The sequence below is a fragment of the Nansenia antarctica genome, assembly GCF_963989245.1.
Source record: "Nansenia antarctica genome assembly, chromosome: 9".
Classification (NCBI taxonomy): Eukaryota; Metazoa; Chordata; class Actinopteri; order Argentiniformes; family Microstomatidae; genus Nansenia; species Nansenia antarctica.
This window is the reverse complement of record NC_137679.1, coordinates 23,494,413-23,515,600: the sequence shown is the minus strand read 5'-3', so window position 1 is coordinate 23,515,600 and position 21,188 is coordinate 23,494,413. Positions and strand designations below refer to the sequence as shown.

Genomic DNA, 21,188 nt, shown 5'->3' with positions numbered 1-21,188 from the left:
GTTAAGTAACATCACATATGTATTATGAATGCCCCCCTAAATCAGTATTAGTTATATATAGAATAGTGTCATACAAAGGCAGTTACTCATGATTAGTAACAAGAATGGTATGACTATATCACAACTAGAAAGATCAACAGGGGATTTGGAATGCACCAAGTAGAGTATCAGTATGCTATTAAAAGAAATACTATATAGTATAAAGTTTTAGAGCATGTTTAGAAATATACCACTGTTCATATACAAACAGGACAGAACCCCATGGACAACATTGTGAACAGAGCTCTCAATCCCACCTATTCTTGGTAGAAGGTCTCTATTTCACTGTCGTACATCTCCAGGACGACTGGACGACGAAGTTTCATTGTTGGACCTGGAATGAGAAAAGTTGTCATAATGTAGTAGGCTATTGATGAATTAAGGGGCCCACAAAGTGTCTCTAATAGTATTGGTGATATCATTTTGTTGCAAATCATAAGAATTAATTTCTGATCCAAAAGATTCCCCACCCCCACTTGACAACTTATAAAAAGTATTCATAAAATGAAGACACTATGCAAAACTTGATCAGAAGATTATTTTACCAACTAGCTAGCTTATTCAGATAAGTGTAACATTGGATCATGATTCACATATCCTTCTCACAGTAAATACTCTATAAACACTATGCATTGTGTATTTTCATGCATACCCAGCTCCCCTCCAGAGATTGAGAAGTCCCTTGTCAATATAGTCCACTTCTGTATGCACTGGGCATTGGAGGTGGCCATGGCGTTCACTCTATTGATTCCTTCCTGAATGGACTGGTATATCTCCTTGTCTCTTCCTCCTATAATTTCTGAGACCTTCGTTGCCTGGCTCCCAAGCTGTTGGCAGTACTCCACAGCCTCCAGGGTCAGCTCGTCCGAGGGCTCCATAGTCTCCACATTACTAGTGCACTAACAGACACCAAAATGATACCATTCATATTGTATTCATCAGGAACATCACATTATTAAACAAATACAGTGAGGACTGTGCAATCAAATGAGTCTGCCACATTTAAAGCAAGATGACCTTCAAAGTGAGCAGCATTGATAGGAACTTCCTCTTGTCCCCTATCAACATGGCACTGCTGACAATGGGCAGCTCCTTTTTAACAGCATCCTCTATGGGAACAGGAGGAATATTCTCTCCCCCTGCAGTGATTATCAACTCTGAATGGAGAGAGAACATGATGACATCTCTGCCGCACCTCAGAACATAATGCAGAACTGTAGCACACTCCTTGAAACTTGTTACTCTAGAGTCAGAACAACTTGTCATGAACAGTACAAAGGCAATGTGAATGTTCTGTGACGTGAATGAAACTTGATGACCTTAAATGGGTAATACTAATGAGTAGTACGTGTGTTGTACCTTTTATCCTTCCTGTGATGAACAGAAAACCATCCTCATCTATTTTTCCCAAGTCCCCTGAGCGTAGCCAGCCTTCTTCGTCCAATGCCTCCCTTGTTTTGTCCTCCATATTGAGGAAACCCATGAAAACGTTGCGGCCCCAGAAGCACATCTCACCAGTCCCCTCAGAGTCCATGTTGGCTAGTTTGAACCTGCAGCCAGGGACCACTTTGCCACAGCTATAACATACAGACAAATAGAAATCAGCATTATAGTTGACCAAACTCTTTCTTTATCCATTTTAAATGAATGTAGATTGTATTAAAGGGATAGGTAATCAGAAAAGTAAGGAGAGTGAGAGAAAATCAAGGACTGTCATTGTTGAAATTTGACTTGTTTTGACACCAACAGGCCAACTTTAGGCCTACCTTGGTAGTTTGTAGGCATTCGGGCCTGACATAAAGTGAGGTCCTGTGCTCTCACTCATGCCATAGGCCTCATACAGTCGGATATTTAGGCCAAGGAAGAACTGCACAGTTTCATTGCCAATGGGTGCTGCCCCAGAGAAGAACTTTTGACAGCAAGAGAAACCCAGCTCAGCACGAAGCTTCTCCAACACAAGGCTGTCTGCTATGGTGAAGAGAAATGGCCTCTCCTCATTTCTAGAAAAAACACCCAAAAGGATCTACTTTAGGTATTTATGTGAATGTAATGGCAATACATTCTATGTCATTCCAAGAAAGTTAATTAATCAGAGCCCTCATTAAACAGCGTACTTGTCCCATTTTTGATTGGCCACGAGGCTGACAGACATAGCCCATGTCACCAGTTTCTTCTTCATATATCCACACTGACTGATCCCTTCTTTGATTTTCTCCATCATCTTCTCCCACACCCGAGGGACCCCCATGTGGGATGAAGGGTGGACCTCTCTTAGGGTCGTTATCAAACTCCCCTAAATGCATGCATGCATACACGGCCACACACACACACACACACACACACACACACACACACACACGCACACACACAGACTTAGAACCTTTATTTCGACAATACAATTATTTCCCTTTTGCATAATTATTATTATTATAATTTATTTATTTTTACTTATTTCAACTCTGTACCTTTAAAGCATCTGGCTGCGCGAAATACACCAGCTCTCCCCACTGGATGCCTGTCCAGAGGTCATAGATCTGAGCGGCGATGTGACTGAGAGGCAGGTAGCTCACCAGAGACTCCTGCTTGGTGTCGGCAGGTTGCAAGTCCCCAGCCCTGCTGGCGTGATGGGCAGTCCATGTGATCTAAAAGATATTATAGTTATCTACAGTAGGTATATTAGACACGTGGAACAAGGACTATCATCAAATTGCTCAACTCCATATCCCATGGAGTTACCTAATGACTATGTACTGCAACAACCTATAATATAATGTTGTTACTGCAGTAATTAAACTGTTACTACAATGGTATAGTGGTAGCTTGTTAAGTGTTACCCAAATATGCCACAATCTTAACACTGAGGATTAATCAGCCATTTGTAATGTTCATCCTAAACGGAAATTACATTGTCATGGCTCAGCATGACTCCTTTTGGTTTGCCGGTGGTACCAGAAGTGTAAATCAAAGCACAGCATTGATTGGCTCGCTGACTGCTGATGATGTCCTCCAGTTCATTCTCAGAAACTTCCAGACCCAGCTCCATGAACTCGTCCCACTATCCAAAAACAGGACCATCTGTGTCATACTTTGAGATCACCAGTGACCTTTGGTCACCATCAATAATATCTGTTGTGTGTCAGGGGGTCTTACCGAATATAGATTGGGAAGCTTCTGTTGGAGAGGTCCGCTGTACTGCACTATGGCTTTCAAATGGGGCAGATTGTCTCTTATCTATGGAAAGAAAAAGAAGAGTCAAAATGACCACAGACTTGTTAGAGGACCAATGGTTTATATTTCAGAAAATAGAAAAAAAACATTACCTGCAAAATCTTGTCCAACTGCTTTTGGTTTTCCACCACTATGACATTTGCTTTGGAATCACTGGCCACATAGTAGCAGGCTTCTGGAGAGTTGGTGGCATAGATCCCTGTCATTATTCCTCTGGAGGGGAGAGTCAGAAAGAAAGAAAGCATAGTTTGTAAAAAGGTCAAGCTGATGAAACCCACTTAATGTCATTCGAGCTGCTACTGTATGTTGTCACCATCTTACCCTGCAATGATGGCGCCGATGGCAGAGAAGAACCATTCAGCTGAATTGAATCCTAGGATTGCCACTCCATGGAAACGCTCTAAACCAAGCTGCAAACATTGACAGATACAATAAATGCCCTCCCCAAAATGACTTTACATCATTTATTGTCCCATACATGCCACTTTACATTTTGGGAAATATTAGAGTGTATTTAATGGGTCAGTACCTTTAAAAAACTCTTGGCTGCTTTCCGACAGCACTGATAGTACTCAGTGAAGGTGATCATTTCCCATTGGTCTTGTTTCTTGCTGGCAAGGGCATACATGTCTCCATACCTCTCAACAGAGGCCATGAACATCTGATGAACGGTGATAGGCTCCTCTGGACATGTTTCATCTATCCTCAGTGTTACTGAACCACTGGCTTCAGTTATCCACAGAGATTGTGCTGGAGCGAGGGACGCACTGGCAAGAACCTCCTCAATGGTTTTCCTCTCTACTTCTGCACAAGGGGGGGGGGGGGGGGGAGACGGCTTTAAACAATACATTGCCAAATTGAAAACCACCTGTTTCACTGCACAACACCAGAATCTCTCACTTTCTCTCACATTTTCTTTGAAATGTTAGGTTGTTACATTGTAAACAATGCCCTTTTGATGAAGGGACATGCTTGGGTCCGATGCTAGGGTGCATAATCTCTCCCAGGATGCCTACTCATGTGACTCACCCACAGACGCCTGCTCCCCACCCTCCTCCTGCTGGTCTGCCATGGACCCCTGATCTGAGGACTCCAGGCTGAAACACAGAGAGAAGAAACAGGTTCCTGAGAGGACAATGTGCTCCACCTATCATTTAGCCTGCAGAGCGAGCTGCTGCTCTCACTGGATCACATGGCACTGATTTTCAGCGGCTTTGTTTACCCAACACAATGTCAGGCTTTAGTTAGTCACTGCTAAAGCCCACTGGCTTTGTTAGAGAGAGGAGTTCTCTAAAGAAAAAAGCATTTCGTTCCCACCAGTCGTGGAAACTTTTTTTTTTAATGCTGCACTGTTTATATCTACTCATAGAAATTCTGAATTTACTTTGACCCAAATCCATCCTTTAACTTGGCAGGACTGCCAAACCTGGCATCTCGATTGACTTGTGCTTCCGTTTCTCTTTTAAATTCAAAGTGTGGAGGCAGGCTAATGAAACACCAAGAGGACAGGTTCTTTCATTCCACATAAAGAAGCTGAACACACTGTTCAAACAGCTGGTCCTTTGCATTTCAGGCTGATGATGCAAAGTGCCAGTGCTTTCTCACAGCCTCAAAGTCAGAATAAATATCCACTCAGGAGGAGCCAAGTTTTATTAGAGCTTCAGTAGCTTCAGAATTACACCTCTATCTATGTTTTACAGTTCCTTATTGTAATAGATGCAGGTGATGCAGGTGCAGACACACACACACACACACACACACACACACACACACACACACACACAAAAATGTTTGACACTGAGACGTACATACACTACCGGTTTCAGCGGTGTTGGGTTAAATGTCATAATGTTGATGAAACAATACACACAATGTAAACGTTTATGGAACATAAGATCATTATTACCTTTCAGATATTACCCAACACACCCCAAAATGTTGGTATTGCAATAATGTATTATTTGTTTAAGTGTTTCAATTCTATGCCGAGTCAATACATTCCTGGTCGCAAAGTCAGATTTGTTTTACTTTACAGTTTTCTTTTTTCTTTTATCTTTCATTAATTTAGTTTCAACAGTATGACAGTAAGTAAGTAAGTTACTTCATAGGACAATATTGTAATTTTAATTTACAATAATGCCTAAATCTACAATGTTTGCGGCATGCGGCATGCCCTAGAAATTTATAGCGATTAATAACGCAGAATAACTTTAAATAGAGGGGAAGTTTGCTTTACCGGTCATGCGCTACACCAATCACCTTCATCTCCGTTCTTAACTCCAATACCTTACCTATTCCCAAACTTCTCATCAGCATCACTTTGATCACTTTGCTTTTCGTTGTTTGTAGATCTACTTGTCTCCTTGTTGCAGATCATGCTGGCTGTGGAGTGCATCTGCTTAAAAGAAATACCCTCCAAAACTTGGCACAATGCGTTGAAGAAAACGAATAGCCCCTCCGGGAGGCGTCGGGACAAGAGGCACCATGGGCACACTAGAAACTTCTTAAAGGGACCAAATATTTGCCATAAACTGTAATGCTTGACAAAATAGAAACATTTCAATATACAAAAAAATTGGCTGAAGATATATTATGAAAAAATAGAAGAAAAACAGAAGGTATGAGTGAATTGCATTCTCTTAAAACATGTACAGAATTTCAATGAGTTTGGTCTCTTTTCATATGTAAATTAGCTAGTTTCCACTTTTTCACACGATAAAAGTCAGGTTACCTATAGCGTTTATGATTACTGGTGAAGGCTTTAGTAACACAATAAGTCATGTTTCATTGCAAATATTACCAAATGTGTTTCCACAAATAGACAAAGGTTATTCAAACCGTTTTGTTAGGTAAACAGCTGAGGGATAAGGTTGGAGAAATGGCAGCTCTCAATTTCGTAGACAGAGCTATGGATGCAAGGACTGACCATCTATGAGATTACAATTATAGTTTTAACCATGCTTTGTTTACACTTGTTTACTTGTTACTTACACTTTACTTACTCTGTTTGTCTGTGCGTGTGTGTGTGTGTGTGTGTGTGTGTGTGTGTGTGTGTGTGTGCGTGTGTGTGCATGTGCATTGTATACAAACAATGGAGTAAAACAAGCTTATATTTTGGGAACTTTGGGCTCAGTTTTGGTTTGAGGACATGTTTTCTACTCCACACAGTACAGTACAATCCTTAGCAGGGATATGGGGCATGGTTTGCTCCACCTTAGGGATCCATGGGATGGCAGTACATTAATGTTCAATAGTTCTGAGTACCCTATCTGTAACCTCATCCTTCCATCTCTTCCATCTGAATATAATCCAGCAGAATAAGACCTGTCTGATAGGAGCTTGTGCATTTTGTGCTGCACTCATCAATCACATGACTGTCTCCCTTAAACATGGGTTTAGTTTTATTTGCTAAATCCTTCACATCCCTTTTCAGGTCATGGATATTTTTTGTGTGATGTTTTTCAGAACTGAATTTAGTATTGAACTGAAAAAGTCAAGAATTAATGTAAAACCTTCATCACAGTGTTTACAGATTTTATTCATCAAGTAGGTGTTACGGCTGGGCCTTCACACACGCCCTCCCCCGCCCCCACAGCTCGAGCACCCGCCCCCACAACTCGAGCACAGCGTGCTCTCCGCCGCAGGTGAAGCTCGTTCCCGGTAATTGGATGGTTATCCAGCCACAGCCAAACCAGCACACCTGTCTCCACTCCCAATCAACCCTCTGGCTACATCTACCCTGGACTCCCTTCATTCATCGTCAGTTCTTCCCTAAGAATGACCTGGCAAGTATCCTCTGTGACTAGTCGTGAACTTTGCTCTCGTGCCTAATTTTGTGATTCGTTTATATCTTATGTACTGGCCTACCGTGGAGACTTACCCTGTTTTTCTGTTCCTCCACAGCCCACGCCAACCACTACCGCCAGCCCGCCAGGTTGAAACCCCCGGACTCATCCTTTCAGTTTTTCCACTGTAAATAAATACCCTACGGGGCTTCACAGTATTCTGCCTCCGTTGTCGTGTCCTTGAGCCCCCTCACCACCGTGGCATAACAGTAGGCACATAACTTTATAGGCCTGTATGTAATTAACACTCTTATTTGTTTTATATAATGATGGGCTCTAACACATTTCAAATGGCAGATTTATGAAAATAGGTCACACTTTACATTTCACCTCTATACAGAGTATATAGACTGCATCAACTCCAACTCCATGCACTCTGACCAGAAGGGCTGTATTCCCATTCTAAATAGTTGTTCCCTCTGCCCCAGACTTCTTCACTTTTCAGACTCCTTCACTTTCTCCACATTTTGTTGCGTTATAGACTTAATTTAAGTAATGTTTTAGTCATGTTTGCACATTTATTACAATCTAAATACATAAATAACTCATGTACTTAAGTATTCAGACCCTTTGCTATGATATTCTTAAAATTAGCTCAAATGCAAAAATGATGGACTGAATTCAACTTATTGATTGATTGACTTGTTGTTGACATTTTTGCATTTGAGCTAATTTTAAGAGTATACAGGGTCTGAATACTTATGTACATGAGGTATTTCTGTATTATAATTTTAATAAATTTGCAAACATTTCTAAAAACCTGTTTTCGCTTTGTCATTATGGGGTATTCTGTGTACAGTTTTAAAATCTATTTTAAATTGAGACTATTCTATTCATCACATTTGCACCAAAATCTTATTATGTCATTATGGAGCATTGTGTGTGGATTTTTTCATAAATTTTCAATTGAGTCTATAACACAATACAATGTGGAAAAGGTGAAGGGGTCTGAATACATACCGAAGCCACTGTATAACACCTTTTGTACATGGATGGAATACATAAGTATTAATGCAAGGCGAAAGATAAAAGTGGCTCAAGTGTAGTAAAATGAGCTAAAATAACCTGAGTCTCTTTCACAGAAGAGCCCTGTACGGTACATGGGGATAACGTAAACAATAAACAGACAGACACAATCAAATATTATTTAAAGGAAATAAAAGCAGAGGGGGAACATTTTAAATCTGCAAAGATTGAATAGAAAGAAAGAAAATATTAACAACAATGAGATTTTTTTAAAAATAATAATAATTTAAAAAGAATAGCCTCTCCATTGCCTCACCCCAACCCTCACCCCAACCCTTTCCTCTCTACCTGCTCAGTCCTGGCTGCTGGCTGCAGTGCACGACACCGGCTTTAGCTTTGATGGGGTTCTTCGGGATGGGAACGGGATCGATACCCAGCTCCAGTGGTGGCATCTGGGGAATCATCCAGTTTAAAACAATAACATTAACTATTTCAGGCATACTGTATGTTCTTTTATATCTGACACTTTAAGAGTGCAAAAGTAAAACCCATTTGACACCACTCCACCACTGAAACAGGCAGAGTAGTCCCAGTTATTTCAATATATCACATACACAAGCAAATGATAAGCAATGGTCATAATACGTTCAACACCTCTATAGCTAACATCTATTTAGGCCCCAGCACAATGTTATTTGCCTAACACAAGTATACAGTAATGAGTAGAACAGATTTAATGAAAATAAAATGTTTGGTCTTACCTTCCTAATCCTACAAAATAACCTATAATCATGATATAGATAATTTGTGGCCCTTTATATACTAACAAGGAGGGATCTTCCAGCCTTACCTACTAATTTGAGTACCACTCATTAATCTAACTAACCCTAACCCTAACCCTAACACTGACTCTAACCCTAACACTGACCCTAACCCCAACCCTAATCCTAACCCTAGCCCTAACCCTAACCCTAGTCCTAATCCTAACACTGACCCTAACCCTAACTCTATTCCTAGCCCACCTATGAAATATTAGAAATGTGGGACCATTGGGCTGTGGGACCATTGGGTTATGGGAACATAGGGATGACCCAGGAATACAGTATACTGTAGGAATAGTTAAGGATATTCGTCTGTCATGGATCTCCACGATTCTCCACGATTTTCACCCAAATTGACGTGAAAAAAGCGAAAAGCAAGTTGTTTGCATCCCTGATGAAGGGCTTTGACGCAAACACCGGTGCTAGCCCTCCCAGACATGCAGCGGCCATTCATCTTGGACACTGACGCCAGTAACAAATGGGTAGCAGCTGTCCTGTCACAGCCCAGTGAGGAGGGAGAAAGAGTGGTGGCCTTCTACGGTCAAGTGAGGAGCCGGGAGGAGAGGAACTACTGTGTGACTCGGAGAGAACTCCTGGCAGTGGTGCAGGCCACCAAGCACTTCAAACCCTACCTGTATGGAATTGAGTTCCTGCTGAGGACAGACCATAAAAAAATTAAGTAAACTTGGGAAGATTTGGGAGGAATCCAACAGTTTTCAAGAACACAAATAGTTATTGCATGTGGTACACATTTGTCTACCTTGATTTTGATAATTGATCATTATTTGACCATTTATAGGAAAAGTATCTCTGTCAAGGGCAGAACAATTGTTCAATGCAATAGTAGCAGACAACTCTGAGGTGGAGGATTTGTCAGACGGCGATGGTGACGATCCTGGTGTGGAGGATGATATTCCACCTGTGGAAGAACAATCTGATGATTCCGATTAAGATTATATTCCACCTAATTCACCAGATGATGATCACCACAGCAGTGATGGTAGTGAAAGCGAGAATAAGAGTGAGTCACAACGTCCACGTAACCGTCGTAACCGCGTGCTGACAACGATGGTGAGCCAGAACCTGACAATGATGAGTTAGGACGTGGAGAGCCCAGGCCAGGACCTAGTAAAGATGGACATGGAGAGCGCTGGAAGTCTGGTCCATTTACTTGTTGTACTACAGTTTGAGGGTGAAGATAATGAAAGGCAAGATGTGAGAGCAGATTGGCAGCCACTAGATTATGTGGAGCAGTACATTGACACAGAGCTGATGAAACTCCTTGCTGACTGCACAAATGCCATGTCACTAGCAAACAGTGGTATATCTCTTAACACTTCAGTTGATGAGATGTATCATTATTTTGGAGCAGCAATCTTGATGTCTTTCATGCATTACCCTCAAACCAGGATGTTTTGGTCCAATGCCTTACGAATCCCTGCCATTAGCGACAAGATGACACGTGACAGATTCCTCAAACTGAGGACCCAGCTAGCAGGGAATGTTCCCACAACATTGGCTAACATTCCCTACAAGTTCTGCTAATGTTTTAAAGAAAACGTTTTCATCTAATGTTCAAAGAGCATTTTAAGGATGTTTACCATTTCAAATAATGTTCCTATAACGTTAAATGTTAACAAAGTAAGAACGTTTTAGGTGCAACATTCTGAGGATGTTTTGGGGACATTGTTTAGGTAACAGATTATAGAATGTTCTTTTATACAATGTTCCCACAATGTTACATGATAACAAAGAAGGGACATTTTCAAAGCAACATTCAGATAATGTTTTCAGGATGTTATTGATGCCTCAGATCACAAAACGTTTTTTCTAGAATGTTCCTGTAATGTGATATGTAAACAAAGGAAGAACGTTTTACCTGCAACATTCCAAGGATGTTTTGGGGACATTGTTTAGGTAACAGATTATAGAATGTTCTTTTATAAAATGTTCCCACAATGTTACATGATAACAAAGGAAGGACATTTTCAAAGCAACATTCGATAATGTTTTCAGGATGTTATTGATGCCTCAGATCACAAAACGTTTTTTCTAGAATGTTCCTGTAATGTGATATGTAAACAAAGGAAGAACGTTTTACCTGCAACATTCCAAGGATGTTTTGGGGACATTGTTTAGGTAACAGATTATAGAATGTTCTTTTATAAAATGTTCCCACAATGTTACACGATAACAAAGGAAGAACATTCCCAGCTAGCAATTTTTTGTTCTAAAAATGTTCAAAGAATGTTACCTAGAATGTTCTTGTAATGTTTTCAGCGGGAAGTTTTCTTTAAGTTCCCAGAATGTTCTAGGATAATGTTCTCTAAAAACATTTTTAAAATGTTGTGTGATAACCTTCTTAAAATGTTAAGTGACAACATTGCTAGAACATTATGCCCTAATGTTCTTGAAAATGTTTTCAGCAGGAAGTTTTCTTTAAGTTCCCAGAATGTTTTAGGATAATGTTCTCAAAAAACATTCTACAAATGTTTGGTAATAACCTTCTTAAAATGTGAGTTGACAATATTGCTAGAACATTACACCTTATGTTCTCAAACATAAGTTTTTTGTTTGTTCCCAGAATGTTTTAGGATAACATGCTCTAAAAACCATTCTAAAAACGTTTGCTTATAACCTTCTTAAATTTTTTACTGAAAACCCTGTTAAAACATTATGCCCAAACATTCTTAAAATGTTTTTGGGATGTTATTAAAAATTCAAGTTGGGGACCCTACAATGCAGGTCTGTGATCCTCTGACGACAATGATTAGTCTATACTAACTCCACTCACCATTTTAGGTGGTGACTTTAATTGTGTGTTGGATCCAGAGGCGGATCATAATCCACCACTAAAGGAATCCCCCTCTAAGAAAGCTCTGACAACCATAGAGATCTGTACAGATCTTAATCTATTTGATGCATGGAGAGTGTTACATCCAGAACAGAGAGATTTTACTTTTTTTTCAAATCCCCACCAGAGTCTGTCTCGTATTGATTATTTTTTTGTTTCTAGACAGGCCTTAGATAGAATAAAAGATAGTGCTATTGGGATTCAGACCCTCTCTGACCACTCCCCCGTACACATATCCCTGGCCAGGGCTGGACTGGGACAAAAATTAGGCCCTGGTATTTTTGGCCCAGACAGGCCCACCCCAATCGGTCGGACCACACCCACCAGCACAAAAATACTTGCCTTATATACTCGTCTTATATACTGTGCTGTACAGTCATATGACAAACTGTAGTATTCCCCCAAACCACTACAAAGACGACTACATACAGTAAGCAATGGTACCAGTGCAAGTAGACCAGTGTACTCAGTGATCAGATTCCAGAGCGAATTTACGAACGCAGCCTTGTTGTTCTAGATTTTTTTCCCCCATTATCAACCTATCATTGCGCTTTAGAGTAAAACAAAGCACGCAACTGTCGCGTCTATCTTTTCATGGCAACTCTACATTGTGATTTACAAGGGATATTAACTAATATTAAGTAATATTATTACTTGGTTACATTTTGCAATTGATCCGCGGTACACATGCGTGCCGAACCGTGGGGGGCGATCCGTTACAGCTACCTATTATTTTCCTTACCGGGTCAACGGTTACAGGCTGACTCGGCCCCGCTTCTTCTGTATCCTCTCTATCCTCTGTATCTGTACCCTGCTCCCGCTCCTCCCTGCTAGCCTCCTCTTCAACCTGTTGCTGCTGTGGTAAACTTGAGGGTGCAGCAGCCCCTGCAGCAAACATGTCCCTAATGTTTACACATTTGGCAGCATCTGCCTCGAGTTTTTCCCAGCCTCCCTTCCGTTTTAGTGTGCTTTTGCGCTCCATCTCTCTCAGTATCTATCTAGTAACTATCCAGGCTAACTACATTTATTTTGCCGGCCGGCTCGGCCCAAAACTACCGCGAAACTGAGACGGAGGTCTTGTGCTGCGTGCGTGCGTGACCCCTGACCCCCCCCCCCCCTTCTCTCTGTTGATTGGGCCAGCCCAGTGTCATTGAACAATGGGCCGCTGTCCCTGATTTATGGGCCGTTCAATGGTAGCTTTCAATTTATGGGCCGTTCGATGGTAGCTTTCGGCCGGGCCGGCTGGTAAAATAAAAAAAAAAAAATAAAAAAAATTTATTTTTTATTTTTTATTTTGCCGGTCGGCTCGGCCCAAAACTACCGCGGCCCACCGGGCAAATGCCCGGTATGCCAGATGGCCAGTCCAGCCCTGTCCCTGGCCCCACCTCACCGTGATTCATATTCATATCAGTGGCGCCTTAACCCTACCCTTCTCAGTAACCCTGATTTTGTAACGTTTATGAAGGAGCAGTTTAATTTATACATGTCAATCAACAATACAGAAGAGGTGAATCCATCAACCTTATGGGAGGCTGCAAAAGCCTACCTTAGAGGGGTAGTTATCTCATATTGTGCAGCTAAGAAAAGAGACTCTATTAAGGAACAGTTAAGGTTGGAGAAGGAACTAGGTGAACTAGAGACAGAATATAAGAACCACCCCTCTAGAAACCTGTCTAACAAAGTAGCGGCTGCTAAATCAGCCTTAGACGAATTACTAACACGGAAGGCAGAATCAGCTCTACTTTATGCTAGACATAGGCTTTATGAGATGGGAGATAAACCAGGTCGACTATTGGCACGTTTGGCTGCTGGGAGACGTGAATCTAATACCATCTCCTCCCTGATTGACAGTTTTGGAGAGAAACAACACGAAACAAAGAAACTGACTACAATTATGAAGGAATTCTATCAAAAGCTATATAGTTCCGAGTTAAACTCCCCAGAAGATCATGGTAGCTTTATCGAACAGATTAGTCTTCCATCCCTGACAGAGGAATATAAAGACATGTTGTGCAGACCTATTACCAAAATAGAAATACGTGAAACAATACAAACCCTTCAGTGTGGTAAAGCACCAGGACCTGACGGCTTCGGCCCGGAATTCTATAAAACATTCTCCGAACTGGTAGCAGATCCACTTGTAAATATGTATAATGAATCATTTGAAAAAGGGTTCCTTCCCCCTACTCTTTATGATGCAAATATATCTTTAATTCTAAAGATAAATAAACCACCTGACCGTTGTGAGTCCTATAGACCAATTAGTTTAATTAATGTAGATTGTAAATTACTCTCCAAGCTTCTTGCGAGGAGACTTGAGGGACTACTACCTAAGATAATTAATACAGATCAATGTGGATTTATAAAAAACAGGCATGGCTACACCAACATGCGTAAACTGTTAAATGTTATTCAACATACAAGAGAGACACAAAACAGTGGTATGGTTATTTCACTTGATGCTGAAAAGGCATTTGACAGGATAGAGTGGCCTTACTTGTTTAAAACCCTGGAGAAGTTTGGAATAGGGGAGATCTTTATAAAATGGGTGAGGCTTCTCTATCACTCACCAAGTGCTAGTGTGGTAGTAAATGGCATGCGTTCATCATCCTTTAAGTTAGGTAGGTCTACCCGCCAGGGAGACCCACTTTCACCCCTTCTGTTTGCTATTGCTATAGAACCTCTTGCAGAGGCAATAAGAAATCATTGTGACATATCTGGTACTCAGCTGGGAAAGCATGTACTCAAGATTAATCTATTTGCTGATGACATCCTGCTTTATGTCTCTAGTCCGGAAATATCAGTTCCTGCCATCCTGTCAGTAATTGATTCTTTCAGTCCTGAGTCAGGGTACAAGGTCAATTTAAATAAATCTGTAGCAATGCCACTAGGGGGAGCTACTGATCAACCTACTATTCCAAATTTTCCTTTTCAGTGGTCCACTCAAGGATTTACTTATCTAGGCATTACAGTGTCTCCAAATCCACAGGATCTATTTAAAAACAATCTAAGTACAGTACTGAAAAAAGTAAAATTGGACATGCAGAGATGGCTACATCTCCCTATATCATGGATTGGTAGAGTTAATCTAATTAAAATGAATATCCTCCCACGCCTGCTGTACCCTATGCAAATGCTTCCACTATGGATAACAAAAAAGACAGTCAAGAACTTTGAAAGGGACCTCTCCAAGTTCATTTGGCAGGGGAAGAAACCCAGACTAAAGATGAAAACACTCCAGCTACCTGTAGAAAGAGGGGGCTTAGCACTCCCCAATATTTTCAATTACAATTTGGCCTGTCATGCTGGGATCATGTTGGAATGGTTAAAAGATTACCTTAATGGAGTGGGTAAACACATTGATGAATGTTGTTGTTCACCTGTAACTCTGTTAAGTTTGCTAACTGGTGACAGAAAACAAATACCATCAAGCATTAAGAATTCCATTATCTATAGCACAGTAAGAGCGTGGGGAGAAATTACAAGCCATACTGGTACGAAGGGATGTTTCTCTTCCCTGACTCCAATAATTGGTAATAAGACCTTCCCTCCAGGTATTAATAGTAGTGTTTTCAATGAATGGTATAGGAAGGGAGTTAGGGTCATAGGTGATTTATTCACGGACGAGGTTCTCATGTCATTTACCCAAGTTCAGTCTCAGTTTGCTATACCTAATAAACATTTATTTGCTTATTTACAAGTACGCCATTTCATAGATACCAATATTAAACTGTCTCTAGGGGGGCCAGTAAGGAGCTCTTTAGATGAATGTCTTACCCGGTTCTCACAACCTAGAGGGTTTATTTCTTATTTTTATAACTTTTTAGACACTTGCAACAAACATAATATAGACCATGTAATAGCTACTTGGGAGAGGGACTTGGAATCTAAGTATGAAGGGGCAGACTGGACTACATGTATTACTTCTTGCAGTAGCACTTTTTGCTGTAATAAATTTAAGGAGACTCAGTACAAAATTTTGCATAGACAACATAGAACTCCATATATCCTTAATAAATTTGACCCGTCCAGATCACCACTTTGCTCCAAGTGTAAGGAGAAAAATGGCACTTATATCCACTGCTTCTGGCGATGTTCTACCATTTCAAAATTCTGGTCACTGGTCGCCAAAGAATTGAATAACATCTTTAAATGCAGCATTGAAATGAAACCAGGCCTCTTCCTACTGAGTCTCCCTGAACGAAATATGCCATTGAATCAGTCTAATGTTCTGCTTCTCCAGAAATTGCTAGTTCTGGCTAGGAGATGTATTCTATTCAACTGGATTATGGAAAAGCCCCCAACAATCACTCAATGGTATCGTGAGATCTTCAAAATCTTACCGATGGAAAGACTGAGTGCTAGAGTAAAGGGCAACGAACAGCTCTTTATTAGAATATGGAAACCCTTATTTGACCACCTGCCACGTGACGTTGCGAGTCTGTGTATAGATTAGTGTGTTGTGCTGACTGATGAGCTTGCGAAAGGTGCATATTGACCCCCATTTCTTTTTTTTCTTTTATCTTTTTTTTTATTTTGTGTATATGTATGTATATATTCAGATTCAGATAACGTTTATTGCCATTATGCATACACATATAGGAATTTGCTTTGGCGTTACAGTAAGTGCATTAATATGCATATATAGTGTATATATGTGTACGCGTATGTATGTATGTGTATGAGTATATATATAATGTGTAATTTATGTTTGTTTGTCTCTTGTATGTGGGTATTGTGGAGGTTTGTTTTGTTGATTCAATGTAGTGTTATATGTATTGTGTATCTAAATCAAAAAAACAAAAACAAAAAAGTTTCAGACTTGCACCAATAACCGAGGAGGCTGAGGACGTGGCAGACCAATCAAACGACTCTGATTAGATTTCACGCCTGACTGAGATGTTCAGTGGTCGGGCACAGGTAGACAGTTTTAGTTGAAGACAGCACAAGGGAACGGGACACTGTGGATTAAACGGTAAGGTTACAATAACTGTTTTTAATTGATTAACGTTACTTTGTATGGATACATTTACTTTCTTGACCACAAACTAACCGTTAATGCGAATAACGTCGAGCGTGTGTTGTCAGAAATTGCTAGGAAGCTGGGCGCAAAATTAACTTTTATCCACCGTCCAAATCGACAAATTGGTGAACGTTCAGATTTTACCAGCCACTCAATAGATTAACGTCATTGTTGTTGGTTTTTTGGCTGGTGAGTGAAGCAAATCTACCAGCCCAAAAGTTTGGGCCAGGTTTGGGAGCTAGCTAGCTAGCAATCTAGCTAGCACAATTACTAGCATTCTACATGTCTATTTTACATGGATATTACTTGGTTATTTACAGTAATTACTGCATAATTAACGGCCTGTAATTTAAAGGGCTACCAAAAAGACTTCTGATGAATCAGACACTATTCTGATTTTAAATACAATTTTTGTTATAATGCAGGTGGATAATACAGGTGGACCATCCATGACTGAGGACAGTGATACAGGTGGACCATCTGTGACGGAGGACAGAGTTCAGAGTAAAGGGCTCTGCACACAGCGTGCGATTTCTGTTGCGCGTCAACGTTCCATAATTTCCATTGTTGTTATGAATGGAATCGAATTTTCGCCGTGCGGGGCTGTGTGCATTGCGATGCGATGTTCTCATAGACTTCCATTCAAACTTCAAAATGGAACGTTGACGCGCAACAGAAATCGCACGCTGTGTGCAGAGCCCTTAAGGATGTGTCCAGGGATGATGTTTAAGAATGTGTCCAGGTGCAGCAGCAGCACTTGAGGGGAGAAGAAGCCCCACACTGTTCGAGGACTAAATCAAGCAATCAACACTTTGGGAATGCCTGTCTGTCATGAGGATATGTACTGTCAGAGATATGTACTGTTGCAGTGATGATAGGTTCTGACTTCCATGTTTTCAGTATGTACAGTATATGATGTTTTTTTTTTTTTTTTTTATGTTCTCAAATGAAGCTGTGGCTGCCTCTCCCTGTCTCACCTCTGTTGTTAATGTTAATAAATAATGATACATTATGTTGAAAGACTTGAATATTGATGTTATCAAACTTTGACATGTGTTTAGCTAAAAACATTTTAAGAATGTTTGGGCATAATGTTTTAACAGGGTTTTCAGTAAACATTTTAAGAAGGTTATAAGCAAACGTTTTTAGAATGGTTTTTAGAGCACGTTTGTTACGAGGGGGGTCAGCGAGGATGACTCCCCGATGCCTCTGCTGGTTGAAGAGCAGCATCACTCCAGCCCTGGACTAATTACGTGATTATTGTCACCTGTGAGTGTTTGTATGTGTATTTAGGTGTGTCCCATTTCCCTGTTCCCTTGTCAGTTGTTCGTACTTGTTAGCGTCTTGTGAACCCTCGTCTTTCCCTTAAGAATATTGTGCATGATACTTGTCCCTGTCCTTTCGGTCCTGGAGGACTTTACCTTACCTGTCGCTACTTCCAGGTATTATTGACTATATGTGTGTTTTGATTTGTTTGTGTTTAAGTGAAGTTTGCTTTTAGTAAACGGAGCCTTGTTTGCTCATCTTTTGTTTTCGCTATACTGGCTACTTAAAAAGTAGATCTTGGTTCAAAAAAGTGTGGGCACCCCTGCCTTATACCATACCACCATACCAGAACATCACAGCAGGAACAACCTATCTCAAAAAAGCGATCGTATTGTAACCAGTCCGGAAAGCTCTCTGTCGCTTACCAATAATCGAACCTAGAGAAATCAGCTACGAATGTCCCCTCCCCTCGCAGGTTCATTACAGTATATTGCATAAATGTATTACTGTTAAGTGTTGTTGTGGATGTTATCCCTAGTGCCATTCTGAGGTTAGCATTGCGATGTGTTCGTCTTAACGTTTACAAACTAAAATATACGATCGCTTTTTTGTGATATGTTGCTCCTCTGATGTCCTGGAAACGAACACATAAGCACTCCGAACAGCTGTCAGCGTCTTTTGTTGCTATAGGAAACCACTACTCTGCTTGCGATTGATCAGCTGTCAGCAGTGTTATTACGGGTACGTTCGTAAATGCACGAACGGTCAGTTCGCTCGGGCAAAACCGTGTTTTCAGTCAGAGCACCCATCTCTGAGCGCTCCCAGAGCGCAGAGCTCTGAACTTTGGAACTTTGTTATGTTTTGATATGAGAAATTCGAACTAAGTGGTCAGTTTATGAAAATAATACCATAGAATACTAAATAAAATATTTAAATAATAGCCCCCTAGCGTTTGCCGCCATATTGTGACACCACCCCCCCACCCCCCAAAGTCCAATCAAAAATGAATAAATATTAGCATCATAAAACAGCAATTTGGCGAAATGCAACACCAGCACACTTAAAAAACAAACAATGTTAGTTGTAATATACAGTTTTGTAGCCTACTGTTTGTTCTGCACCGGACATGTGTGAAATCGCTGCTGTGTTATTGTTGTTCTGTGATATAACACAGAATATTAGTCAACATTAATATTCAGGGAAGAAAATAAGCCTACTTTTTTTGATGGAGAGACCTGGATAATGGACAGGGGGGCGCTGGCCCAAAAAAGGTTGAGAACCACTGTGCTAGACATAGGGGAAACAGTAGGGGGTAGTAGATGTCTCAGGAGAAACAGTTGGGGGTAGTAGATGTCTCACGAGGAACAGTACAGGGGGGTAGTAGATGTCTCAGGAGAAACAGTACAAGGGGGTAGTAGATGTCACAGGAGAAACAGTACAGGGGGGTAGTAGATGTCTCAGGAGAAACAGTACAGGGGGGTAGTAGATGTCTCAGGAGAAACAGTACAGGGGGGTAGTAGATGTCTCAGGAGGGACAGTACAGGGCGGTAGTAGATGTCTCAGGAGGGACAGTACAGGGGGGTAGTAGATGTCTCAGGAGGGACAGTACAGGGGGGTAGTAGATGTCTCAGGAGGGACAGTACGGGGGGGTAGTAGATGTCTCAGGAGAAACAGTACAGGGGGGTAGTAGATGTCTCAGGAGGGACAGTACAGGGGGGTAGTAGATGTCTCAGGAGGAAATCACAGCCTTATTCCCGATTGGTCTGAGACTGATGGCTGAATCTCAAAAGTCGGTATAAGTTATTTTACCACCCGGTATAAAGCAGGCACTAATCTTGCCCACAGCTCTCTCTCTCTCTCTCTCTCTCTCTCTCTCTCTCTCTCTCTCTCTCTCTCTCTCTCTCTCTCTCTCTCTCTCTCTCTCTCTCTCTCTCTCTCTCTCTCTCTCTCTCTCTCTCTCTCTCTCTCTCTCTCTCCTGTTCTCTCTCTCCTGTTCTCTCTCTCTCTCTCTCTCCTGTTCTCTCTCTCTCTCTTCTGTTCTCTCTCTCTTCTGTTACCGTGTAGACCTAATGAACTTATTCAGCATAGTCTTGTGTTTCTACTCCCTTCATAGCCAGTGTTATACTTCCCGTAGTGCAGAGGCGGGCGGTGCATTTCACACCTAGGCCTTCAGTGATGTCCGACACCTTCCTACCTGAATTATTCTACCTCTTAATACCATCGTTATGACGCCATGGCTCTAGAAACTAGACAGAAACACAGTATAACCGGGCGTTGCATCACCTTAACATAGTCAGACAAGTACAACAGAGTTATATTAATATTTCCGAAGCATTTTTAATCAATAAATCCGCATTTACAATGAAGAGTGTTAAACTAACATCTTTAACATCGCTACATTACCCACGTCTGTCGTCTCGTCCACCATAATAGCGACAAAGGGTGCCTTTTTAATCTCCATTTTGATTTCTTCTCCCATCACTTCAGCAATAGCAAAAATCTGGTTGTTTTGTATTTTGCCTGACGTCCCAGTAAACACTTTGTTTGTGGACAGGTGGCATGGCCACCGATACGCACAAAAATGCTGGTATCGGTATCGGCGAGTACTAACACATTATTATTTTTTTTATTTTTTTTTTAAGTACTAAAGTTATTTTGTTTGTAAATGTTCACTTGCAGTTGCACTACTACTACGACTGTTTTATATCTTAAATGGATATTGCACTGATTGGCATCTGTGAGAGCCACATTTCAGGTTTTATAAGGGGTTGATTTTCTTGTCACCATACCAGGTAGACAATAAAAAAAAGTTCTATAGCATTTTTTCCTGTTTTACAAAGGTTTTGAGCAGTGCCAGACTAAGTGTTAGCAATAATTTTACATCGAGGTGAGTATGCGGCTCAAAAAACATGTTTTTTTGTTTTGTTTTTTCAAACGCCGTGGTATCGGATCGGTACTCGGTATCGGCAAGTACTGCACGGTCAGGTATCGGTATCGGTATCGGGATCAAAAAATAGTATCGGAACAACACTAGTATCAATAGTGCGTATCCAATCAAAAGACGTGCTGGGTGCTGACATCATTGAGCCTTACAGCAGGCGCCGTTGTTGCTATTGCTCGCCGACTCGAAATCTACGTAGGTTTCC

The 21,188-nt window shown here is 41.0% G+C and overlaps 1 protein-coding gene across 1 annotated transcript; it reads right to left on the bottom strand.

Moving 5' to 3' along the window:
- Positions 1-296: 296 nt before the first annotated feature.
- On the bottom strand, positions 297-8,530 carry acsbg1 (acyl-CoA synthetase bubblegum family member 1; the record flags this gene model as incomplete). Its single annotated transcript, XM_080539622.1, has 14 exons — positions 297-373; positions 692-938; positions 1,057-1,196; positions 1,399-1,616; positions 1,806-2,039; positions 2,154-2,332; positions 2,505-2,681; positions 2,945-3,094; positions 3,190-3,270; positions 3,360-3,480; positions 3,589-3,677; positions 3,797-4,071; positions 4,297-4,364; positions 8,427-8,530. The coding sequence occupies 14 exons, from the start codon at positions 8,528-8,530 to the stop codon at positions 297-299; spliced, it is 2,160 nt and encodes a 719-aa protein (XP_080395748.1).
- Between the last annotated feature and the right edge of the window lie 12,658 nt (positions 8,531-21,188).